Source organism: Eleutherodactylus coqui, chromosome 4, assembly GCF_035609145.1.
Source record: "Eleutherodactylus coqui strain aEleCoq1 chromosome 4, aEleCoq1.hap1, whole genome shotgun sequence".
NCBI lineage: Eukaryota > Metazoa > Chordata > Amphibia > Anura > Eleutherodactylidae > Eleutherodactylus > Eleutherodactylus coqui.
The window spans coordinates 155,725,249-155,752,446 of record NC_089840.1 but is presented as its reverse complement, the minus strand read 5'-3'; the positions used below and the strand labels follow the sequence as shown (position 1 = coordinate 155,752,446).

General features: G+C 46.0%; 1 protein-coding gene across 5 annotated transcripts in view; it reads left to right on the top strand.

Annotated features, from left to right (window-relative positions):
- Nucleotides 1–26,651, top strand: part of DCAF6 (DDB1 and CUL4 associated factor 6) — a 992,542-nt gene extending 965,891 nt beyond the window's left edge. For all 5 annotated transcript variants that reach the window (XM_066600328.1, XM_066600324.1, XM_066600329.1 and 2 more), the window contains one exon: nucleotides 26,403–26,651. In XM_066600328.1, coding sequence (XP_066456425.1) covers nucleotides 26,403–26,461 — 59 coding nt within the window. In that variant the 3' untranslated portion in view covers nucleotides 26,462–26,651. The remainder of the gene's footprint in view (nucleotides 1–26,402) is intronic.
- Nucleotides 26,652–27,198: the final 547 nt, after the last annotated feature.

Below are 27,198 nucleotides of genomic sequence, written 5' to 3'. Positions count from 1 at the left end.
CAGCCATATGGTGAGCTGCAACGCATGCTATATATTTACAGACTTACCAGAGGAAAAGCCAAACTTTACTGGAGGAAAAGGTGCAAAGTCTTCAGGATAGAACAGCTACATTGAAATTCATTAAGATAAGTATTTCCATGACAGAGCAGAAATAACTCTTCAGAATATTGAAGGCAAATACATTTTGAGTGTACCTGCAGAAGCAGAGGAATGGATGCATGTAACCCAAAGAAGGATCAGGAGACAATCAGCACCTATACTGCTCGGGAATCGGTACCAGGCTCTCCCGCAGGAGAACAATAAAGAGGTACATCAAGAAATGACTTTGCCCATAAAAACAGTCTAGTAAGCACTCAAAATGGATGGAGAAAAAGTGTTATTGTGAAGAAAAAAAGGAGAATGATGATTGTGGGGGACTCCCTACTGAGAGGAACAGAGGCTGCTGTCTGCAGACCTGACATAACCTTACGAAAGGTGTACTGTCTTCCAGATGAAAAAATCAAAGATGTGTCTGATAGGCTATCAAGACTCTTCAATCCTACAGACCACTACCTATTCCTACTTATACATGTAGGGACAAATGACACTGCAAAAAAGGACCTTGCAACTATCTGCAGAGACTTTGAGGACCTCGGTAGAAAGGTGAAGGTACTAGTAGCACAGGTAGTCTTCTCATCCATTCCCCCACTGGTTGGCCATGGAGTAAGGAGATGGAACAAGATTCTAGAGGTGGAAAACTGGCTACATCAATGGTGCCATCAGCACAAATTTAAATGTCTAGACCAGTGGTCACCAAACTTTTTGGCACCAGGGACCGGCTTCAAGCAAGACCATTTTTACAAGGCCTGGCAGGGTGGGGCAGGACATGGGCGGGGCTTTGGTTACATGGGGGCGGGGTTATGAAGGGGGTTGGAGTTTAGTGCATACTTATTTAATTATGACATTTAGAATGTCCTGGCAGTACACACAGGGCAGTGGGCAGTATATAATCTATCTACTCCCCCCAGCACACACATAAAGCAACATATAATTTATCTCCCCCCCCCAGCACACACATAGGGCAGCATATAATTTATCCCCCCCAGCACACACATAGGGCAGTAATAAGCAGCCCCCCCCAGTAATAAGCAGCCCGCCCACCCCGAGTAATAAGCAGGCCCACCCCCAGTAATAGGCAGCCCCACCCCCAGTAATAGGCAGACCCCCCCGAGTAATAAGCAGCCCCCCCCCGAAATAAGCAGCCCCCCCAGTAATAAGCAGCCCCCACCCCTCAGTAATAAGCAGCCCCCTCCACAGTAATAACCCCCCCAGTAATAAGCAGCTCCCCAACCCATATACTTACCTCCTCCCTGCTGTCAGCGTCGGTCCCTCTCTGCTTGCCCTGAGCCCGGCGCACACTGTGTAGCCTGACACGCTTCCTCCCCGAGTCCTCTCCTGCGGAACTAATGAACAGGGGACTCGGGGAGGAGGATCCTGGCTGCACACTGACGTCAGTGTGCGCTGGGATAAGTGGCAACAGCGCGATTACCAGCGGGGAGCTGCGGCACCCCAGCTGGTAATCGCTTCAGTGGTGAGCGGTGTCGGCACGCCACTGGCCACATATCATGAGGCAGCGGGCCGGATTCGGCCCACAGGCCTTGTGTTTGACACATGTGCTATAGCAGGTTAGTGTGAGAGTGCAGAGCGCTGCTGAAGGGGCCGCGGGATTGTTCCTTTTAGAACAAAAGTTCCCTGCGGTGCCGCGGACCGGCAGTAAACACATAACGGCCCGGCCCCGGTCTGTGGACCGGTGGTTGGGGACCCCTGGTCTAGACCATGGAATAAATTACCTATATAATGAACTTAAAAAGACAGGAACACATATATTTGGCAGGTGCCTTGCTACGCTTATCAGGAGAGCTTTAAACTAGAATAATATGAGAAGGTAAATGATAGGCTGGGCTAAAATGTACAGCTAATGAATATGATTCAGAACCTTATTGTTAGAAGAGGAAAAAAAGAACAACAAAAAATTCTGAAGGAAAGTAGAGGAGCAAGAGACACTCATCACGAACTAAAATGTTTCTACACAAATGCACATATTATGGGAAACAAACAAGGAAAATTAGAGCACCTAACACAGGAAGAGAAATATGATATAATGAAAACAAAGGTTTGGTACCGTGTTAGCCAGTAGAGCAAAATGTGATTGTTCCCAGCAAGAGAAACCACGTAATCTTGTAGATATGATACCTTTTAATGGCTAACAAAAATACATGATGTAATAGCAAGCTTGCGAGACTTTTGGACTCTTCGTCAGGCTAAAAATTGAATAGATCTGAAGAGGCATGAATATTTATACACACTTATAACATACATACTTATGACAAGGCACAGACATGGATGTGATTGGTTTGCACTTAAAAGGAATTCTGCAACAGCAAACAAACTTTTTGTGTCTAGGCACTGATAGCGGAGTGAAAGTTTTATGGTCCCTGAATTACTATTGGGGAAGGGGGGGGGGGGGGGTCAGGCCAGAAATGCTACAAGAGGTACACAAACATTTTTAACTAGACACTAGAGATGAGCGTATCTTTATTCCAAAGTCCACAGAAATAAGCAATGTTTCGACCAAAGAATGATGTGGTCTTTTTCAAGCATGGCCACATCATTCTTTGGTCGAAACGTTGCTTATTTCTGTGGACTTTGGAATAACGATGCTTTACAATCTATGCAACCAGCGGTAAGAAGATTCATTCCTCTGTGCTGCCATTCCTATTTATACTATTTGGACTGTTCTTTGGTGCCCGGGATCTGGCATTTGGAATTTTGGCGTGCACTAAGTGAAAAAATTTTTCTGCTTGGAGCAAAAATTTGGAGTGCTGCGGATCCGCCTTTCTACTTTTTGACTAGAGATGAGCGAGCACCAAAATGCTCGGGTGCTCGTTGCTCGAGTCGAGCTTCCCGCGATGCTCGAAGGTTCGTTTCGAGTAACGAACCCCATTGAAGTCAATGGGCGACTCGAGCATTTTTGTATATCGCCGATGCTCGCTAAGGTTTTCATTTGTGCAAATCTTCAAAACCTACGAAAGTGATGGAAACGACACAGATACGGATAGGGCAGGCAAGGGGAAACATGCTGGGCTGCATCTCAGGCTCCCAGGTCCCACTATTAAGCCACAATAGCGGCAAAGTGAGCCCCCCCAACAAGTTTTACTTCGGACAAACCCTCATTAGCAAGGCACACCTTAGCTAAGCACCACACTACCTCCAAGCAAGCACAATCACTGCCTGCGGGTCACACCGCTGCCTCTTCTCCTGGGTTACATGCTGCCCAACCCCCCCGCATTACCCTGCGTCCGCAGCGCACACAAAAGTGTCCCTGCACAGCCTTCAGTCGGCCTCATGCCACACGCTGGCTGCATAGCCACACCACCCTCATGTCTATTTATAGGTGCGTCTGCCATGAGGAGGAACAGGAGGCACACACTGCAGAGGGTTGGCAGGACCAGGTAGCGACCCTCTTTAAAAGGGGCGGGGGGATAGCCCACAATGCTGTAGAGAATCGATGAGAAATTGACGGTCGATCTTCATTCCAATCCTGTGCCACCTCCGTCAGGAGCTGCAAACGTGGGCATGAGTTACATAGCTATGGGCAATCCATGTGCCCACACAGTATTCATTCTGTCTAGGTGTCGCATAGCATTGACACCGCAAGGGGAAAGCCATCTGCACTCTGCCCCCTACCCAACTCAGTCAGTGTCTTTGTGCCAGACAGGTCAAACAGCGCGATGGGAACTAAGTGTGCACCAACAGCATAGGTGGGTCCTAGGCAACCCAAGACATGAACAATAAATAAATCAGAGCGGCCAAACATGGCAGACTTGCACCGCGCCAACGACATAGGCCTCGGCCCACAGCTTCAGCAATCGTAGGCATGAAGCGGACTTCGATGCTAGTTCATCTGCGACGGGCTCATTAAATCAGTTAGCTTTCCTTTCACCGCTCCAATGACTGGTTTAGCAGGAAAAAGCTCCACAGCCCCAACCTGGCATACTTGCACTTCCCCCGGGACATAGGCCTCAGCCCACACCCTCAGCAAACGCGGACATGAAGCGGACTTCGATGCTAGTTCATCTGCGACGGGCTCAGCAAATCAGTTACCTTTCCTTTCACCGCTCCAATGACTGGATTAGCCAGGAAAAAGCTGCACAGCCCCAACCTGGCGCAGTTGCAGTTCCCCCGGGACATAGGCCTCGGCCAACAGCTTCAGTAATCGTAGGCAGGAAGCGGACTTTCACTGCACCCAGGACATAGGCCTCTGCACAAACCCTCAGCAATCGCGGGCCTAGAGCGGTCTCCAATGCTAGCGTAGCTGTGAACATCTCATTAGCGCTGTATTGCTGCTCTTGTTTGTTCCAATGCATTGCCCCGGATAGCTGAGCTAACGTGAGATAAAGTATATTTTGGCTTCGGCCCACACTGCATGCCCTAGTCAATCTGGCCTATTTTCATAGTCACAGGCAGGTACAACTCCGCAATGGGAAGTTTGTGTGCACCCACAGCATGGGTGGCTCCCTGGAACCCACCGACGGTACATAAATAAATCCCATTGCAGTGCCCCGGATAGCTGAGCTAACGTGAGATCAAATACAGGTTGGCTTCGGCCCACACTGAGAGGGGGGTTGGATCTCAGTGGCAGGTTGGGGCACAGGGGGAGAGGCAGTGGTGCAACCCGGAGGCGGTGAACGGCCTTCGTCCCACCTTGTGGGGTGCTTGGCCATCATATGCCTGTGCATGCTGGTGGTGGTGAGGCTGGTAGTGGTGGCTCCCCGGCTGATTTTGGCATGACAAAGGTTGCACACAACTGTTCGTCAGTCGTCCGCGCTGTCAGTGAAAAACTGCCACACCTTTGAGCACCTTGGCCTCTGCACGGTGGCTTGGCGCGAGGGGGTGCTTTCAGAAACAGTTGGGGGATTATTCGGTCTGGCCCTGCCTCTACCCCTGGCCACCCCACTGCCTCTTCCAACCTGTCCTGCTGCTGCACTTGCCTCCCCCTCTGAAGACCTGTACTCAGTTGGCTTATCGAACCAGGTGGGGTCAGTCACCTCATCATCAAGCGGCTCTTTCTCCGAATCCTCTGTACGCTCCTCCCTCAGACTTACTGCCCTTACTACTGCCTCACTGATAGACAACTGTGTCTCATCATCATCATCAACCTCCTCACCCACTGAAAGCTCTTGAGACAGTTGCCGGAAGTCCCCAGCCTCATCACCCGGACCCCGGGAACTTTCCAAAGGTTGGTCATCGGTCACAACAAACTCCTCAGGTGGGAGAGAAACCATTTTTTCCCAATCAGGGCAGGGGCACGAGAACAGTTCCGGGAGTCTGCCTGCTCATTCGAATGTGTCATTTTCATGGAGTGAGGAGGCTGGGAGGAAGGAGGAGCAGCAGCGAGAGGATTCAGAGTTGCAGCAGTGGACGGCGTAGAAGACTGGGTGGTCGATACATTGCTGAATGCACTTTCAGCTATCCACGACAGGACCTGCTCACACTGCTCATTTTGTAATAAAGGTCTACGACGTGGACCCAAAAATTGTGATATGAAGCTGGGGACCCCAGAAACTTTCCTCTCTCCCAATCCCGCAGCAGCCGGCTGCGATTCACCTGGACCAGGAACTCGGCCTATGCCCACACCCTCACTTGAAACTCTGTGTCCTCGCCCGCGTCCACATCCTCTAGCCCTACCCCTCAGCATGGTGGATTACGAATAGAGCAGACACTGAGCACTGTAAAAAATTTTGTGAATTATTGGCGTGCAGTTGGAGGCAGACAGCGGGTATGTAACGCAAACTGCAGCCAGAAATAAATTATACGGAAGGCTGCAAGCAGGCCTAGCTGTGCAATAGTGATGCACCTCAACTCCCAGCAGCCACGCAGTTAAATGCACACGGTCACAGGTTGCCGTAAGAAGGATTTTTTTTTTTTAAATGCAATGCAGGCTATATAGCGTGTATCTGACTTTCCTTCTATCGGGGGCTGTCGCCGTTCGCTGTGCATGCAGTTGACGGCAGACACAGAGCGGTGTAAAATTTTTTTGAATTATTGGTGTGCAGTTGGAGGGAGACAGCGCTTATGTTACGCAAACTGCAGCCAATAAAAAAAATTATACGGAAGCCTGCAAGCAGGCCTAGCTGTGCGATATACAGTAGTGATACACCTGAACTCCCAGCAGCCACACAGTGAAATGCAGACGGTCACAGGTAGCCGTAAGAAGGATTTTTAAAAAATAAAATTCTTGGGAAATGCAGTGCAGGCTATATAGCGTGTATCTGACTTGCCCTCTATCAGGGGCTGTCGCCGTACGCTGTGCGTGCAGTTGACGGCAAAAATTTTTGAATTATTGGCGTGCAGTTGGAGGGAGATAGCGCTTATGTTACGCAAACTGCAGCCAGAAAAAAAATTATACAGAAGCCTGCAAGCAGGCATAGCTGTGCAATAGTGAGGTACTACAACTCCCAGCAGCCACGGAATTAAATGCACACGGTCACAGGTAGCCCTAAGAAGGACCGTTGGGGTTCTTGTAGACAGGATTCCACACTACCACTCTCCCTGCCTGACCAATACTGCCCCTATACTATGTAGTCCAGACTGCAGCCTGAGAACGCTATAGCCTGCATGCCTGATATAAAAAAAAAAGGGCAAAACTGCTCCCAGCCAACCACAACAGTAATGCACACGGTCAGATGTGGCCCTAAGAAGGACCGTTGGGGTTCTTGTAGACGCTAACACTATCCCTGAATGAGCAACAGCACCTTCCCTAATCTCTGCCAGCGTATGTCTGAGGCAAGCAGCGGGCGGGACTGCTTTATACACTCGGCGGTCACTTGATCTCGCCAGCCACTCACGTCAGGGGGGTGGGATAGGGGTGGAACGTCACAGGAAGAAGTTGTAATGCCTTCCCTGCATGTCTATTGGCCAGAACATGGCGCAAAACTTTCAGGAAAGGAAATGGAATTGACTCGAGTACCGCGTGGTGTTCGTCTCGAGTAACGAGCATCTCGAACACCCTAATTCCGAACGAGCATCAAGCTCGGACGAGTACGCTTGCTCATCTCTACTAGACACCGAAAAGGGAGTGAAAGTTTATGGTCCCTGAATTACTGTTGATAGGGGTCTTATCTGTGCAATAAATGTCTCACACCTCCCATTCACTCATAAATCCTGGGGAATAATTTAACCCAGTATTCAGCGTGTCAAAAGTTGTTTTCAATTTATATTCCCAAATTCTTCTGTGGTTTTGCGACTTGAACTCACCCTTCAATATCAAAACTCTCATGTCTCCTATGTCATGTCCATAGTTAGAAAAGTGCTCGGCCACTGGTAATTCTCTGTTTCTGTGTTTAATCGTGTGGCGATGAGATCTCATCCTCGCTTTCAGTCTTTGCCCTGTTTCTCCGACATAAAGCCCCCCAACAGGACATTTACTGCACAGGATCAAGTACACAGCATTGGACGTGGAACATGTGAATGTCCCTGGGATCTTATAGTCCTGCTGTGTGTTGGGGATCCGTATCCTGCCCGCAGTCAGTATATGTGAGCAGGTCTTACAGCTCCTTACATTACAGGGATCAGTTCCTTTTTGTGTGTCAGAGGGCAATGCACTCCTGATTATAAAGTTCCTCAAGTTAGGAGGTGGCCTGTAACATAGAAGGGCAGGGTCTGGGAATATGGTTTTCAGACGGTCATCCTTGTGTAGGGTATGATGGAGTTTCTTTGCGGTTTTCCTTAGTACCTCTAGTTGCGGATTGTAGGTCACTACTAGAGGCACACGATTGTTTCTTTCCTTCTCCTTGTATTGGAGTAGTTGATTCGAGTAGTTGGGTATCCTGGTGGCTCTGGTGATCAATTGAAGTGGGATGGTAGCCCTGATTTATAAATTTCTTTTTAAGATGGTATAAATGTTCCTCTCTGTCTGCTGGATTGGAGCAGATCCGGTTGTATCTGATGGCCTGGCTGTAGACAATGCACTTTTTGATGTGTTTGGGATGGAAGCTGTCCCATCTGAGGTATGTGGGCCGATCAATCGGTTTTCGGTATAGGGATGTCTGTATTGAGTTGTTTGAAATCTTTATGGTGGTGTCCAAAAAGTTGATTTCGGTATACGAGTAGCTTAATGTCAGGTTTATGGTGGGGTGGAATGCATTGAATCTCTCATGGAATTTTTTAAATTCTTATTCGGTGTGGGTCCAGACGATCATGATGTCATCAATGTAGCGGAAGTAGGCCAATGGTTTGCTGGGGCAGGAGGCCAGAAAGTCACTCTCCAGTTTCGCCATAAAAAGGTTGGCATATTGCGGTGCCATTTTACTGCCTATGGCAGTCCCGGTGAGTCGCAGGAATATCTCTTTGCCAAAGGAGAAATAATTGTGTGTGAGGATGAATCTTGTGAGTTGTAGCACTGCGTCAGAGGCGACCCCGTTGGCCTCATGGTGCGCCCCACCATAAACCTGACATTAAGCTACTCGTATACCTAAATCAACTTTTTGGACACCACCATAAAGATTTTAAACAGAAATTCCTTTTAAGTGCGAACTAATCACATCCATGTCTGTGCCTTGTCATAAGTATGTATGTTATAAGTGTGTTTAAATATTCATGCCTCTTCAGATCTATTCCATTTTTAGCCTGACGAAGAGCCCGAGAGGCTCGCAAGCTAGCTATTACATCATGTATTTTTGTTAGCCATTAAAAGGTTAGCCATTAAAACCACAAGATTACGTGGTTTCTCTTGCTGAGAAATATGATGTCATAGGCATCATGCAATCTTGGTGGAATGATACACATGATTGGCATACAAGGCTTAAGGCATACAACTTATTTATAAGAAATAAAGCTAATAAAAGGGGAGGAGGAGTTGTGTTGTATGTTAGGAAAAAGCATCAACCACAGAGATTCAAGCTTCAGAAAACGGTAGTTCTATAGAAACTGTTTAGGTACGAATGCAAGGATACAACAACAGAAAGGACACCATTGTAGGCATTTACTATAGGCCGCCTGGAAAAGCAGAAGGTATGAATTATCTCTTTCTACATCAAATGGCGAGGTTCTCAGAAAAGTACGACACAGCGATCATGGAAGATTTTACCTATGCAGATATTGGTTGGGAATCTGAGGCAAAAGTAATGGGTCCAACAAATTCTTATCCCCTCTTTACAACAACTTTATCTTCCAAAAGGTAAAAGAGAAAACAACATCTGCTATCTTGGTCCTAATCCTTACCAATGAGGAGGAAACGGTTGTGGAAATAAAGTGTTGCGGAGACCTTAGGAGGCAGTGATCATGCTGTCCTTTAATTTTGGATAACAAGGGGAGGAAGACCTGAGAGGACTCAGACTTCTAGGTTGACTTTCAGAAGGCAGATTTTAATGGACTCAGAAAAAGGGTAGGGGTGATCCATTGGCTGGATGTTCTCAAGGACAGAAATGTCCAAAAATGTTGGGAAATATTGCAAAATGGGATTCTCAAAGCACAATCATTAACAATCCCTAAAAGATGGAATAATGGGAAACATTTGAAGAGATCAGGATGGATGAATACAGAACTTAAATACATACTAAAAAAGAAGAAAAGTATGTTTACCAAAGTCAAAGATGCTATAGAATGTTTACAGGATGTAAACGGTGAATTGGTTAAAAATGATGTTGAGAAGGCTGAATTTTTAAATTCATATTTTGTATTTGTTTGCTGTCAGAGCGGTATTTAAAGTGTTAACAGTTCCGAAGAGCATCGCGGCTCGTCGGAACTGCTGCCGGCGGGTACTGGCTGTAAGAAACAGCCGGCACCCGATGTTCAGGGGTTACGTATCCGTACAGTGTCCTGCGATAAAATATGGGCTATCTGTATAAAGTCTAGATCACAAGAGGTAATTAACCTCTTTCTTGGTCAGGCCTTGTCTGAAATACTGTGAAAAGTTCAAAGAAGAGCTACCAGGATGGTGAGCGGTCTGCACACCATGTTAAATGAGAAATGGTTCAGGGATCTGGTAATGTTTTGTTTGCAAAAAAGATGGCTTAGAAGAGTCTTAATAGCTGTCTATAAATATCTGAAGGGCTGTCACAGTGCAGAGGGATCAGTCATATTCTCATCTGCACAAGGAAAGACTAGAAGCAGTGGGATGAAAGTAAAAGGGAGGAGACACATATTAAATATTAGAAAGTGAGGGTGATCAATGAGTGGAACAGGTTGGCACAGGTGGTGGGAAGTTCTCCTTCAATGGAAGTCTTCAAACAGAGGCTGGACAGACATCTGTCTGTGATGATTTAGTAAATCCTGCGTTGAGTTGTGGGTTGGGCCCGATGACCCTGGAGGTCTGTTCTAAGTCTACGATTCTATGATTTACCATGTCTATCCATTATGTAAGTGAAGGAACAACATTATTCATATAGTTGTGTGCCACTATTTTTCTGGCTTGAAAGTGCATCTCGTGGTGCATCTGCTGCTGAATAAGGGAAAACTTAAGGGGTTCAAAGCAACCTTACAAGCAGATCTTGGGGGTATTAAGCGTGACTGGAATACCCATTAGATCATTTAGAAATCTAATAACCTGTACCCAGGATCCTTGTATGCAGAGGCGCTGTCAGATGATGTAGCAGAAAGACCCCAGTTCTACCTTACATTTTGGGCAAGTGGCCAATCTATACTGACAGACTTTAGAGAATCTAGTGGGGATTAAGTAAGCTTGATGGAAAATGTACAGCTGTGTGTCTTGCTCAGTACACCAAAGCAAAACTTTATAGAGGACCGCCAGGAAATGCTCCCACTTACTGTTAGAGATGTACACCAGAACTACCACTATATATGGCTGAAATACTGCCTTTTGGGATACTCCAAGGGCTGGGCCCTGTATTATGTAAAATACGCATTACGTAACTGAATGTACCAGAAGAACATATTATTGGGCAGCTCATATTCCTCCTTTAAGGGTTTGAAGGCATTTAAGACCCCAAGGATTAATTAACTGGCTGGGATATTGTGTATTATATTGAGGCCACACAAGTGGGTCTGGGAGATTAAGGAATTGTAGTAATTTGGTATTGAAAAGTATAAGCATGGAAAGAGGGATTGTCAGAACCCAGGCCAAACCCGCTTAGCTTAGCAGAGTATGTAATTATCCGCAAAACAGAGAGTAGATACGTGCTTCTTAATAAAGATCACATATCTAGAGTCTGACATAGAGGGAGGTAAGCTTTCCGTCACTAAAGCCTGTGTGCATTGTTGTTCCAGTCCACCCCAATGAATAATGTGAGAAAGTTGTGCTGCAATGCAGTACAACTGGATAACAGGGACTGCTATCCTACCTCTATCCCAAGGGTTCTGCATGGTTTGCCATGACAGCTTAACTGTATTTGATTTCCATAGAAAGGATAAAAACCATGTGTTAATTTTTTGCAACACAATGTATGGGAGAAAAATGGGAGCCTGCTACCGTGTTTCCCCTGAAAATAAGACACTGTTTTATATGAATTTTTGTCTAAAAAAAGGCACAGTGTCTTATTTTTGGGTGATATCTAATAATGCTTAACTAGCAGCTGGCATTCGGGTACCTCGTGATGGCCTGCGGTGCTGCTGCAGGCTGTCGTGTCTTCCTTCACGGCTTGAATGTCCTGCCTCCAGCAAGCTAATGCTCTGATTAGTTAATCGAGCGCCACGTCAGCCAATGAGAGCCGGCGCTCGATTAACCAATCACAAGCATTCATTGAATGACATCATTGAATGGCTGTGATTGATTAATCCAGTGCCACTGTGGAGGTGGAATTTATGAATTGACTGAGCCATGGCATTGATTCATAAATCCCGCCTCTACAAGACGATGGCTGTGATTTGTTCTTCGACTGCTCCTCAGCTAATCAATTCAGCGCTTGATGAACCAATCACAGCCATAGCATTGATTCATCAATCTCTGCGTCGATCGCCGCATACAGACCTACCTGTTCTTCCAAGTTATGCTTACGTAGGCCTTCTACAGAGGGATTGCAGTGCAGGCTTTCAGCCAGATGCTCCACTGACAGCATATAAAGGAGAGGAGATAGCAGGAGGTGTGTACTATCTTCCTAGTCAATAAAGAAAAAAAAAGTCTGCACTTTTTTTTTTACAAAAAAGTGTTCATAGAACATTAGTTCTACTTTGTCATCTTATTTTTGCTGTTCGAGCACACAATATGACGTCAATTGTTTCTTATCAAGGGTGTTTCTACTGGCTGTGTTATCAAGATAAACATCTAAAACATCTATGCTAGACTACGCCCATATCTAGATTGCTAAAAAACACTTAATATAAAATATTTGTCTGTAGCTTTCTTAAATCCACAGATACAATTTTGATCATATAAAGAACTATAAAGATGGAGTTAGCCTTGCTACACAATTATATATTCTCTAACACTGTCTTGGGAGATGAGAATGGGTTTAAAACATTCAACTGTTCTGCCTCATGTTTCACCACCTCCAACTGCTGTACTTCTTGCAGAGAGTCTTTTTAATAATATTAGCAACAGAAAATATACTCCGAAAAGTCCTCTTGAACACATCCCATACAACTAGGGCATTAGTAGAAGCTTCATTCTCCATGGGCTTCAGCTATTAGAGTCAATCAGTACAGGTGTAGGTGCCATCATTGGCCTTAAGTTTAATGTCCCATTAAATTTGTGGGATGGCTGGTGAGTGATCAGACAACAACTGGGAGAGATACATGTCCGAATGCAAATACGGAAGAAAATCAGCAAATATTAGAAGTGAGCCAATTCTAGAGGGGGGCATATGGGAAGATGAAAAACATGTGTAGGCTACACCAGTAGGATGAAGGTTTCGCCATGGATACACAATATGTACCTATTGCAGTAAATTAGCTAGAGGTGTAGACCCAGAACTGGTAGGGGATTGGGCCAAAGCACCTTGGAACTTATCTAAATCTCCAAGCCAAACTACAGGGACATTCGGGAAGGAAACAACATAGCAAATTAAATCCAGAATAAGCTGAATGCTTGCAGGAAGTTGGACATGTGCCTAAGGGCAGAACATAATAAGTCAGCGAACTATAATATACAGTAGATAAAAAACATCCACACCCCTTTTAAAATGCCATGTTTTTGTCATGTTAAAAAATCCAACAAAGATTTATTTCCACTTTCAACATTATCTGTACAATTCTATTGAAAAACTGAAACCTTTTAGGGTGGAAAAAAAATTGAAAAAGAAAAAAATGTTTTTGCATAAATATGCAAACCTTGAAACTAATACTTTGTTGATGTACCCTTTGACTTGATGACATCAATTCAGTTTTTTGGGTAGGTGTCTATCAGCATGGCACATCTTAAGTTGGCAATTTTTGCCCACCCTTCCTTGAAAAAGCGCTTAAAATCTGTCAAATTGCAAAGACCCTCTTCAGGTCAGCCCTCGGATTTTCAGTTGGATTCGGGTCAGGGCTCTGGCTAGACTATCCCAAAACTTTGATCTTCTTTTGGCAAAGCCATTCTTTTGATAATTTGGAGGTATGCTTAGGGAAGTTGTCGTGTTGAAAGATGAAATTCCTCAACCTTTTAGCAGAGACCTATAGGTTTTGTGCCAAAGTGACTCATACTTCGGACTGTTCATAATTCCCTCCACCTTGACTAAAGCCATAGTTCCAGCAGCATAAAAACAATCCCAAAACAAAATGCTTTTCTGTGGGTATGGTGTGATGAGCAGTATTGGTGTTGCACCAAACATACTTTTTGGAAATATGGCCAACAAGTTTCCCCTCGGTCTCATCAGACATACTTGTGGTAGACTTCATGCAGGTTTTGGCAAAAGATAGCGGCGTGGATGTTTTCATTAGAAAAGGCATCCTCCTTAACATCTTACCCCACAGCCCAGACATTTGAAGAATACGGGGCATGATTGTTACATGCACTACACAACCAGTAGTACTTTCCAGAAATTTCTGCAGCTCCTTTAATGTTGCTGTGGCCTCTTGGCAGTCTCCCGGAATAATTTTCTAATGGTCTTTTCATCAATTTTTGAGGGACATCCACTGTTGTGCCAAATTTAATCCACTTCTTGATGACCACTGTGTTACTTAATAATGTCTTGGAAATTGTTTTGTAACCTTCTCCTGACTGATGGTAGGTAAAATCCCCTGCTGCAAGCACCAAGTCATGACTGACTTCTAGGGTGACTTTACATCACAACATTTTCTTGACACGGTTTTTGCGAGTGGTTTGCCATTGCCTTTCCCAATCACATCTTTACCCCCTAGCAAGCTGGGTACTCATTTTACCGACCTCGGAAGGATGGAAGGCTGAGCCAACCTTGAACCAGCTACCTGAACCACCTAACTGATACTTTTTCACAATCAGATCCATTTGATCCTAAGATCTCGCTCACGACCAGAAGATTGCAGGTTCAAGGTTGACTTAGCTTTCCACCTTTCCGAGGTCGGTAAAATGAGTATCCGACTTGCTGGGGGGTAAAAACCACCCCACAAAAACAGTCAGCCTAGAAAATGTCATTATGTGACATTACCCAAGGAGTCAGTCATGACTCGATGCTTGTTCCAGGGGACTTTACCTAAGCTCTTTACAGACTAACTAAGAAAGTGTCAGGAAAATTCTCCTAGAAGAGCTGAACTTTATATGGGGTATTACTGTAAATAATGGCAGCGGAGTGCTGACTACTATTTATCAGAAGTTTAAATGTGGTTGGATGATTCTGTACAAAAACTCTAAATATAAGAGGGTGTAAACACTTAAGCAACCACAATATTTTATTTCTCCACCCCAAATGATTTCAGTTTGTTTTCCAATGGAATTCTACAGATAACAAGTCACAGTAAAGGTGGAAATAAATCTGAAATAATTCATTTTTGTCAGATTTTTTAACATGGCAAAAACATGGAATTTTAACAGGGGTCTATTGACTTTTTTTAGGGAATTATTCATGAATATGAAGTGGTAACCCCACCCAATCCAGGGGCTGAATAGGGCCAACATTTTGGAATCACTGAGGTGCGTCTTCTGAATGCACATTATGTCAGGAGAGTGTCGCTCAAGTATTTGAAGAACTACTGCGTGCTTAATTTTATCTTTGACACCTCTAACTTTCCAGTTTATGCACTTCAGCCTACTGTGTGCCATACTTGCCCATGAGGAATAGCATACAAACGTGCTGCAGGGTCAAATGCTAACAAACAAATCATGATTGAAATAAATAATACAGTATTTTAGGGTCTCCTAAGATGGTTCGCTCACCCAAGTGCTGGCAAAAATAACAACATTTAACAGCCCCACCCTGCAGTAAAAAGAAAAAAAAAACATATGGGAACTCGTATCACACACAAAAATCCCCACACAATATGAACACCGTAAATCTGTACCACCAACCAGATTGCTCACTTATGCATGCACACAAAAAGAAGGAAAAACTATGAACAAATTAGAGGTCAATGGAGGGACCTCAAAAATGATTTCAGGGACTTAGGGTCCAAGCTTAGGGTGAGGACCTCCAGGGTAGTTTTCTCAGAAATACTACCTGCACCTAAAGCCACACTAGAACCAGCAGGATTGTAGGGAGGTAAACAAGTGGCTCCAGAGTTGGTGTAAGAAGGAGGGGTTTGGGTTCCTGGAGAACTGGGCTGACTTTGCTGTCGGCTACAGGCTCTACCGTAGGGAAGGGCTGCATCTTAATGGGGAGGGTACAGCTGTGCTGGGGGAAAAGATGGCTAGAAGGCTGGAGGAGTGTTTTAACTAGGGACTGGGGGGAGGGTAAAATGAGAAATAGTGGGGTAGACAGTGTAACTAGCGACCCGGGTCCAGATGGTTAGAAGGCTGGAGGAGTGTTTAAACTAGGGACTGGGGGGGGAGGGCAAAAAGAGAAACAAGGTGGTAGTCATTGTAGTTAAAGACCTGGGTCCAAGTAATGGGAATGGGGGTCAACCAGGGGGTGTGGTTAGTACAGTTAGAGCTGACAGAACAGGCAATAGTACCATAAGTAGCAAAATGAATTTAAAGAACAAAAATACCCGTATAAATTGTATGGCAGCGAATGCAAGGAGCCTGATCGGTAAAATGGGTACGCTTGAAACAAGAATGACTGAGGAAAACTACAATATAGTCGGAATAACGGAAACATGGCTTGATGATAAGTGCGATTGGGCGGTGAATTTACAAGGTTACAATCTCTTTAGAAGAGACTGTGGAATCCAGAAAGGGGGAGGCGTATGTCTATATGTTAAATCCTACTTAATGCCGAGGCTGCAGGAGGATATAGGTGCAGGAGATGAACACGTCGAATCCCTGTATGTGGAAATACAGGGAGAAAAAAATAACAAAATACTGATAGGGGTTTTCGATAGGCCATCAAATGCAACAGAAGAAACTGAAACCTTACTATTAAGGCAGATAGAAGAGGTGTCAAACCGCAACTAAGTAATTATTATTTAATAATAATTATAATAAGTAATTAAGTATTATTATAATTTAATAATAGTAATAATAAGTATTTAATTATCCGGATATAATATAGGATAACAAAACCTGCAAATCTCACAGGGGTGATAAATTCTTGAGAACAATTAAAGATAACTACCTTACCCAACTTGTGCTGGGACCGACTAGAGGGAGGGCCACTCTGGCCTTAGTACTAACCGGACTGAATAATGGGAGTGCAGGTTGAGGGGTACTTGGAGAACAGCGACCACAATATAATTAATTTCCAGCTGCCATTCAATAAGAAGCCTTATCAGGGAGCGACAAAAAACCTAAACTTTAGTAAAGCAAAATTTGATCAGCTCAGAACTATTATCGGTAACATTAATTGGAACAACACCTTCAAAAACAACAGTACAGAAGACAAATAGGAAAAGTTTAAAAAGATCCTAATCACCTCATGTGAGCAGTGCATACACTTTAAAAATAAAAGAACTGCAAGTAGAAGGTAACCAATTTGGCTCTACAAGACTCTAAGGGGGGCAATAAACGAAATAAAAAAGTGTTTAAACTACTGAAACAAGAAGTCAGCAAAGAAGCGCTAAAATCATATAGGGAAAAAGCAAAATATGTAAAGAAAAGATCAAAATTGCTAAGGAGGAGGCGGAAAGACTGATCGCCAAAGAGAGGAAAAACAACCCTAAACTATTCTTCAATTATATTAACAGTAAAAGGATTTGCACTGAGAGTACTAACCCTTTAACAAATAATGCAGGAGAAATCATTGAAGATGATGGGGGAAGGCAAACCTATGAAATTGTTTCTTTTCAATTGCATTCATGAACGAAAATGAAACGTCACACGAGATGCAGGGGAATAAAACAAACGCCTCACTAAATATTACATACTTAACACAGGAGGAAGTGCAGAGCCAGTTAAAGAGGATTAAAATCAATAAATCGCCAGACCCAGATGGAATACACCCAAGACCGCTATTTCTAATATTTATGGATACTATCAAGACTGGGGTTGTACCACTTGATTGGCGCATTGCCAATATAGTTTCAATATACAAAAAGGGGTTCAAAATAGAGCCTGGTAACTACAGGCTGGTAAGTCTCACTTCAATAACTGGAAAAATATTCGAGAGGTTTCTGAGAGACGCCATCCCCAAAAATACCTAAAGGAGAACAATGGTATAACTCCTCACCAGCATAGTTTCATGAGGGGTCGATCATGTCAGACCAATCTGATCAGCTTCTACGATGAAGTAAGCTCTTGGCTGGACCTGGGAGAGTCTATTGATCTCATATATCTAGACTTCTTTAAAGCATTTGACACTATGCCGCATAATAGGTTGATATACAAAATGAGGCAGCTCGGACTGGGTGAAAATGTGTGTTATCTGGGTAAAGAACTGGCTCAGAGTAGGAAAGCAGAGGGTGGTAATAAATGGTTCATACTCAAATTGGGCCACCATCGCTAGTGGGGTGCCACAGGGTTCAGTATTAGGCCCCATTCTGTTCAATATATTTATCAACAACCAGATAGAGGGACTGCACAATAAAATATCAATATTTGCAGATGACACAAAATTATAATAGATAATTAATGCAACAGAGGACAATGTATGGCTACAAATGAACCTAGATAAACTGGGGGCTTGGGCAGAAAAATGGCAAATGAAGTTCAATGTTGATAAATGTAAGGTTATGCACGTGGGGAGGAGAAATGGATGTCACCAATATACACTGAATGGGGTACTGCTAGGGAAAAGTGACATGTAAAAAGACCTAGGGGTATTAGTGGATTGTAGTTTTAACCGGAGCAACCAATGCCAGCCAGCTGCTGCAACAACAAACAAAGTCTTGGGGTGTATAAAAAGAGGTATAGGGGCGGGGGACGAGAACATTATTCTTCCACTATATAAGGCACTTGTCAGGCCCCACATGGAGTACTGTGTGCAGTTCTGGACACCCATTCTCAGGAAAGATGTTGTCGTGCTTGAGGGTGTTCAAAGAAGGGCAACCAAATGAATACATGGGATGAGGGGACTGGAATACCCAGACAGGCTATAAAAATTGGGTTTATTTACAGTTGAAAAAAGACGGCTAAGGAGCGATCAAATAACTATGTATAAATACATTAGGGGACAATACAAGGATCTCTCCCATGATCTGTTTATACCCAGGACTGTGACGGTAGCAATAGGGCATCCTCTACGTCTAGAAGAAAGCCGGTTTCATCACCAACACAGAAGGGGGTTCTTTACTGTAAGAGTAGTGAGACTGTGGAACGCTCTGCTTGAGGACGTAGTGATGGCAAAATCCATAGAGGAGTTTAAGAGGGAACTAGATGTGTTTCTACAGTGGAAGGATATTACACGATATAAACATTAGGTGACCAGCGGGTCGTTGATCTAGGTCTTACAGACAGGTAGGAGCTATCAGAGGTTGATCCAGGGATCATTCTGACTGCCATTATGGAGTCGGGAAGGAATTTTTTCCCCGAAATGGCTAATTGGCTTCTGCCTCTTAGTTTTTTTGCCTTTTGGATCAACAAGGAGGTTGAAACAGGCTGAACTAGATGGACATCGTTTTCATTCAGCCTAACATACCATGTTATTATGTGGAGCATAGCTAGGATAGAGGCAAAACTATACTACCCTATAAAAGAGTAATATCTGAGATGATAGAATTACTCAAGGGAAATTTTGGCAAAATTCTCTATTTATTATAACCAGCATATATATGTGTTTTGTGGCCAGTTAGTCTTTTCCTCAGTACCGTATTTGCTGGGAACAGCAGCATGTCCTAAGGAGAGAAGTGTGACATTTTGCACTCCCAGCAATAGCCTCTGGGATGCTTGTAATATCAGGGTAAATCATTTGCTATTTACCTTCCTCTGCAGACACAGGGGTAGATGCACCTGGGGAGCTAGCAGGAGGTTGTTTGTTTTTTCTTATCCTGGGTACAGCAAAATTTGTCTAACCTATCCATAGCTTCCCGACGTGTCTTTTCTTTGGACTACTTTTTAGGTGCCATTTCTCCAGTAAAAACAAATGAGGGAAATACACATCGGGGGTCGTAGCACTTGAGCCTGGTGGCAGGAGGTTCCCATGGTTCTATAAATGGTGGGGCAGTAAGCCCTCAGCTAGAGGCCGGGCCAGGATGCAGCAGGATGTTACAGGTTCATATAGGAGCTCCCCACTTAAGTATCCTTCCATGCCCAAAATACATTACTTTCTTATAAATCATTGTGCGTTTACCTGCTCAAATGAATGTAAAAATATCCTACTGTACTTTCTTAATGAATGTGGAAGCAACTGGAACGGGCAAAGTGCGAAAGCATTATAGAACTCATGGAAGTGTAGCAATTAGAGATGAGCGAGCACCAAAATGCTCGGGTGCTCGTTACTCGAGTCAAACTTCCTGCGATGCTCGAGGGTTCGTTTCGACTAACGAACCCCATTGAAGTCAATGGGCGACCCGAGCATTTTTGTATATCGCCGATGCTCGCTAAGGTTTTCATTTGTGAAAATCTGGGAAATTCAAGAAAGTGATGGGAACGACATAGAAACGGATAGGGCAGGCGAGGGGCTACATGTTGGGCAGCATCTCAAGTTCCCAGGTCCCACTATTAAGCCACAATAGCGGAAAGAGTGCCCCCCCCAACAATTTTTACTTCTGAAAAACCCTCATTAGCAAGGCATACCTTAGCTAAGCACCACACTACCTCCAACAAAGCACAATCACTGCCTGCATGACACTCCGCTGCCACTTCTCCTGGGTAACATGCTGCCCAACCGCCTATTTCAGTAATAGTAGCAGTCAAGACAGGCCCCAGTAACAATTCCAAAGCAGCAGTATAGGGGGAGCACAGTATTAGTTCCATTTCAGTAGTAGTAGCAGTCTGGACAGGCCCCAGTAACATATCACTAGCAGCAGTATAGGGGGAGCACAGTATTAGTTCCATTTCAGTAGTAGTAGCAGTCAAGACAGGCCACAGTAACATTCCCGTTACAGCAGTTTAGGGAGATAACAGTCTTTCACATTTCAGTAGCTGCAGTATAGACAAGGCCCCAGTTACATTTATGTAGCAAAAGGGTAGGCCAACCCCACACACCTTGCTGTACCATGAGTGCAGGCGAAGCCCATAAAAATTACTAGGATAACACTGTAGGCGAAGGCCCAAAAAAATTGGTGTACCAACAGTACTAATGTACCTCAGAAAAATTGCCCATGCCCAACCAAGAGGGCAGGTGAAACCCATTAATCGCTTAGCGTACTGTGGCTTAATTTGTAACTAGGCCTGGAGGCAGCCCAGTTAAAATAAAAATTGGTTCAGGTGGAAGTTTCAACGCTTTAATGAGAATAGAAACGTATAAACATTGTTTACAAAAGTAATATGACTGAGCCTTGTGGGCCTAAGAAAAATTGCCCGTTCGGCGTGATTACGTGAGGTTTCAGGAGGAGGAGCAGGAGGAGGATGATGAATATAATACACAGATTGATGAAGCAAAAAGGTCCCCATTTTTTATGGTGATAGACAACGATGCTTCCATCCGCGGGTGCAGCCTACGTATTGTTTAGGTACCGCTGCTGTCCGCTGGTGGAGAAGAGAAGTCAGGGGAAATCCAGGCTTTGTTCATCTTCATGAGTGTAAGTCTGTCGGCACTGACGGTTGACAGGCGGGTACGCTTATCCGTGATGATTTCCCCAGCCGCACTAAACACCCTCTCTGACAAGACGCTAGCCGCAGGGCAAGCAAGCACCTCCAGGGCATACAGAGCGAGTTCAGGCCATGTGTCCAGCTTCGACACCCAGTAGTTGTACGCAGCAGAGGCGTCACGGAGGACGGTGGTGGGATCGGCTACGTACTCCCTCACCATGCTCCGATTCAGCCTTGACTGGGGAGCGGTGACACAGTCTTGCTGGGGAGCCATAAAACTGTCAAAGGCCTTGGAGAATGTTCCCCTGCCTGATCTCCGCGCCTCCCCTGCTACCTGGCCCTCGGAACTGCGCCTTCTGCCACTAGCGCTGTCGGATGGGAATTTTACCATCAGTTTGTCCGCCAGGGTCCTGTGGTATAGCATCACTCTCGAACCCCTTTCCTCTTCGGGTATGAGAGTGGAAAGGTTCTCCTTATACCGTGGGTCGAGCAATGTGTACACCCAGTAATCCGTAGTGGCCAGAATGCGTGTAACGCGTGGGTCACGAGAAAGGCATCCTAACATGAAGTCAGCCATGTGTGCCAGGGTACCTGTACGCAACACATGGCTGTCTTCACTAGGAAGATCACTTTCAGGATCCTCCTCCTCCTCCTCCTCAGGCCATACACGCTGAAAGGATGACAGGCAAGCAGCATGGGTACCCTCAGCAGTGGGCCCGGCTGACTCTTCTCCCTCCTCCTCATGCTCCTCCCCCTCCTCCTCCTCCACCAAAGCGCGCTGAGATATAGACATGAGGGTGCTCTGACTATCCAGCGACATACTGTCTTCACCTGCCTCCGTTTCCAAGCGCAAAGCGTCTGCCTTTATGCTTTGCAGGGAACTTCTCAAGAGGCATAGCAGAGGAATGGTGACGCTAATGATTGCAGCATCGCCGCTCACCATCTGGGTAGACTCCTCAAAGTTTCCAAGGACCTGGCAGATGTCTGCCAACCAGGCCCACTCTTCTGTAAAGAATTGAGGAGGCTGACTCCCACTACGCCGCCCATGTTGGAGTTGGTATTCCACTATAGCTCTACGCTGCTCATAGAGCCTGGCCAACATGTGGAGCGTAGAGTTCCACCGTGTGGGCACGTCGCACAGCAGTCGGTGCACTGGCAGATTAAACCGATGTTGCAGGATCCGCAGGGTGGCAGCACCCGTGTTGGACTTGCGGAAATGTGCGCTGAGCCACCACACCTTTCCGAGCAGATCTGACAAGCGTGGGTAGCTTTTCAGAAACCGCTGAACCACCAAATTAAAGACGTGGGCCAGGCATGGCACGTGCGTGAGGCTGCCGAGCTGCAGAGCTGCCACCAGGTTACGGCCGTTGTCACACACGACCATGCCTGGTTGGAGGCTCAGCAGCGCAAGCCAGCGGTCGGTTTGCCCTGTCAGACCCTGAAGCAGTTCGTGGGCCATGTGCCTCTTCTCTCCTAAGCTGAGTAGTTTCAGCATGGCCTGCTGTCGCTTGGCCACCGCTGTGCTGCCCACGTCGCGCGACACCGACTGCTGGCGACGTGCTGCTGCTGACACATCTTGATTGTGAGACAGAGGTTGCGTAGGAGGAGGGTGGTTTAGTGGAGGAAGCATACACCGCCGCAGATACCAGCACCGAGCTGGGGCCCGCAATTCTGGGGGTGGGTAGGACGTGAGTGGTCCCAGGCTCTGACTCGGTCCCAGCCTCCACCAAATTCACCCAATGTTCCGTCAGGGAGATATAGTGGCCCTGCCCGCCTGTGCTTGTCCACGTGTCCGTTGTTAAGTGGACCTTGGCAGTAACCGCGTTGGTGAGGGCGCATACAATGTTGCGGGAGACATGGTCGTGCAGGGCTGGGACAGCACATCGGGAAAAGTAGTGGCGACTGGGAACCGAGTAGCGCAGGGCCGCCGCCGCCATCATGTTTTTGAAAGCCTCCGTTTCCACAAGCCTATACGGCAGCATCTCCAGGCTGATCAATTTGGCTATGTGCACGTTTAACGCTTGAGCGTGCGGGTGCGTGGCGGCGTACTTGCGCTTGCGCTCAAACAGTTGCGCTAGCGACGGCTGGACGCTGCGCTGAGAGACATTGCTGGATGGGGCCGAGGACAGCGGAGGTGAGCGTGTGGGTGCAGGCCGGGAGACGGTCGTGCCTGTGTCCTGAGAGGGGGGTTGGATCTCAGTGGCAGGTTGGGGCACAGGGGGAGAGGCAGTGGTGCAAACCGGAGGCGGTGAACGGCCTTCGTCCCACCTTGCGGGGTGCTTGGCCATCATATGCCTGCGCATGCTGGTGGTGGTGAGGCTGGTGGTGGTAGCTCCCCAGCTGATCTTGGCGCGACAAACCTTGCACACCACAGTTCATTCGTCGTCTGCACTCTCAGTGAAAAACTGCCACACCTTTGAGCACCTTGGCCTCTGCAGGGTGGCATGGCGCTAGGGGGCGCTTTGGGAAACAGTTGGTGAATTATTCGGTCTGGCCCTGCCTCTACCCCTGGCCACCGCACTGCCTCTTCCAACCGGTCCTGCTGCTGCACTTGCCTCCCCCTCTGAAGACCTGTCCTCAGTAGGCTTAGCAAACCAGGTGGGGTCAGTCACCTCATCGTCCAGCTGCTCTTCCTCCGAATCCTCTGTGCACTCCTCCCTGGGACTTACTGAAATTACTACTACCTCACTGATAGACAACTGTGTCTCATCGTCATCTTCCTCCTCACCCACTGAAAGCTCTTGAGACAGTTGCCGGAAGTCCCCAGCCTCATCCCCCGGACCCCGGGAACTTTCCAAAGGTTGGGCATCGGTCACGACAAACTCCTCCGGTGGGAGAGGAACCATTGCCGCCTAATCTCGGCAGGGGCTCGAGAACAGTTCCTGGGAGTCTGCCTGCTCCTCAGAATGTGTCATTTTCATGGAGTGAGGAGGCTGGGAGGAAGGAGTAGCAGCAGCCAGAGGATTCAGAGTTGCAGCTGTGGACGGCTTAGAAGACTGGGTGGTCGATAGATTGCTGGATGCACTTTCTGCTATCCACGACAGGACCTGCTCACACTGCTCAGTTTCTAATAAAGATCTACCGCGTGGACCCATTAATTGTGAGATGAATCTGGGGACCCCAAAAACTTGCCTCTCTCCTAATCCTGCAGCAGTCGGCTGCGATAGACCTTGACCAGGAGCTCGGCCTGTGCCCACACCCTGACTTGGGCCTCCGCGTCCTCGCCCCCGTCCACGTCCTCTAGACCTACCCCTACCCCTCAGCATGGTGTATTACGAGTAGGTCAGAAATAGAACGCTGTAATTAAATGTGCCGCTTATTGGCCTGTGGTTGGAGGCTGACTTCGCTTACGGAACGCACAGCAGAGCCAGGAAACAATTATGCAGAAGGCTGGGTATTAATCACCGACTACTCCCCCCAGCAGACACGCAGTAAACTGAAGATAGTCACAGGCAGGCCAAATATAGTATTTTTTTCCACTTTTTGGGAAAAAGCCCACTGCCTCTGATATACACTGTTTGGATTTCCCTGTTGGAGGATGACTGTGGTTACTGAAAGCCCAGTGCAGCCAGGAAACAATTATGTGCAAGGCTGGGTATTAATCACCAACTACGCCCCCCAGGAGACACGCAGTAAACTGAAGACAGTCACAGGCAGGCCAAATATAGTATTTTTTTCCACTTTTTGGGGAAAAGCCCACTGCCTCTGATATACACTGCATTTGGATTTCCCCGTTGGAGGATGACTGTGGTTACTGAAAGCCCAGTGCAGCCAGGAAACAATTATGCGCAAGGCTGGGTATTAATCACTGACTACTCCCCCCAGCAGACACGCAGTAAATGGAAGACAGTCACAGGCAGGCCAAATGTAGTATTTTTTCCACTTTTTGGGAAAAAGCCCACTGCCTATATAGCCAGTATACCTCTTTCCCTGCCTCACCAGTACTGTCCCTATACTCTGTAAAATGACTGCAGACTGAGGACGCTATGGTCTGCACGCCCGATATACAAAAAAAAATAATTGTGCAACACTGCTAAAAGCAGCCTCAACAGTACTGCACATGGTCAGATGTGGCCCTAAGAAGGATCGTTGGTGTTCTTGAAGACGAATATAACACCTAACACTCTCCCTATAGCAGCTACAGCAAGACAGCACTTTCCCTGATCTCTGTCAGCGTGCATCTGTGGCGAGCCGCCGGCGGGGCAGATTTAAATACTGGGGTGTCATCTGATCTCCCCAGCCACTCACTGCAGGGGGGTGGGATAGGGCTGGAATGTCACAGGAGGAAGTTGTAATGCCTTCCCTGTGTTTCTATTGGCCAGAAAAGCACGCAAATTTCTCAGGGAAGGAAATGTAATGGAGTCGAACACCGTGTGGTGCTCGTCTCGAGTAACGAGCATCTCGAACACCCTAATACTCGAACGAGTATCAAGCTCAGACGAGTACGCTCGCTCATCTCTAGTAGCAATCTTAATTGAGTTTATTTTTCTTAGCCGCAAAATGGTAGGGGAATCAAGTATTGGGTGTGTTGGAGATCTGCAAGGAAAAAAGCACATAATTCCATTTCACTTTGTTAGATACGTAGGTAGGGCAAATAATGATCACGGGTTTGGAAGTGGAAACTGAGTTCAATTAACTTTTGCGTGGGTCGTGGTATATTACAGTACAGAATATTCAATTTAGTGGTGTTAGCGCGAAGTGTGAAAAGCATACTAAATTTGTTTGATAAGTCCATAAAGTTAGGTAATGAAGTGAACGTACAAATTAAAAGCAATTGGCTGCCGGCAAGCCCTGCAGTGATTTTCGGGTAAAGGCTTTAAATATAAGCCCTTTCCTAAAAATCATCCCTAAAATGTGTAAACCATAAAAAATATATATACTCACCTCTCTGCAGCTGCCGGGGTTCAGGCGCGGCTAGCCGCGTCTTCTCCTGAACTGCTATAAAAAGCTTTCAGCAGTCGGGAATTTAAAATCCCCGCCTGCTGAAAGGACTGCCTCTGATTGGCTGAGCACTGTGACCAATCAGAGGCAGCACTCAGCTATTCAATGACCCTAAAAGTTAGGGTTCTAGGAATATGATGACGAAGAAAATTGAAAAATTGGTTGATAGAGCTGAAAAAACCCTGTTATTAAGGGGTTCATCTTTATTTCTTTGATTCTTTTGGGCAGAATTAAAACTGGTGCGATTAGTCATGTCTTTTTTATCAGTCTAGTTACATAGAAGTCCTTTATGGGATTTGCTTGAGTTGTTTTTGTTGATATGCTACAACTTTCTTTTTCTCATTCACAGATAGAGCGGAGCAGAGGGCTGAAAGTATTATTCAAGAGAATTCGAATGATGATGAGTGAGGTGGTTCACTATATGTGCATAATAAGTACAATATTTTCTAATACAGTAATATTTTAGTTCAGAGTATTATTCTTTATTGTAAAGTATGTACCAAATATTCAGTTTATCTCTAAGTTTCTTTCTCTTTGAATTGAAACTGGGAAAGCAATATTGTTCTGCTGTTTTAAATAAACATTTATATAAGAGTTTTCTAACAATGAAGTGTGTTGTTATAAACATGTTACTGTTTATTATATAATTGTATGTGTTTTATTTTCATCTGAAGTAGTCATACTGCTTTTCCCTTTTAGGCCTCCTGCACATGGGCAAATTTGCATTGTGAAATGCGGAGCGGGATTCCGCCTCCGGATTTCGCAGCAAATCCAGCCCATAGCATGCTATAGAAAATGTGATTTCCTGCCCACAAACGAAAATCGATTGCGATTTTACGCTTGCAGGAAAGAAATTGCAGCATGCTGTGATTTGCCGTGGGATATGGAAGCCATCTGTGCCATGGCAATTTCGCAATCCTCATTGTGGAATGGCCGCAGGGGCTGCGTCATCGCTATAGTGATGGCGCTGCATCCTCTCGACTGTGTGGCCAGCACATTCGTAGCACAAGAGGCCACGTCATTGCCATAGCACATTGACTGCACAAGAGAATACGGAGAAGACACCGGGCAGGTAAGCAGGCCTGGCATCGGCTCGAACTCCACTGTGGGAATCCCGTATGGCGGGTCCGACCCGCCCGTGTGCA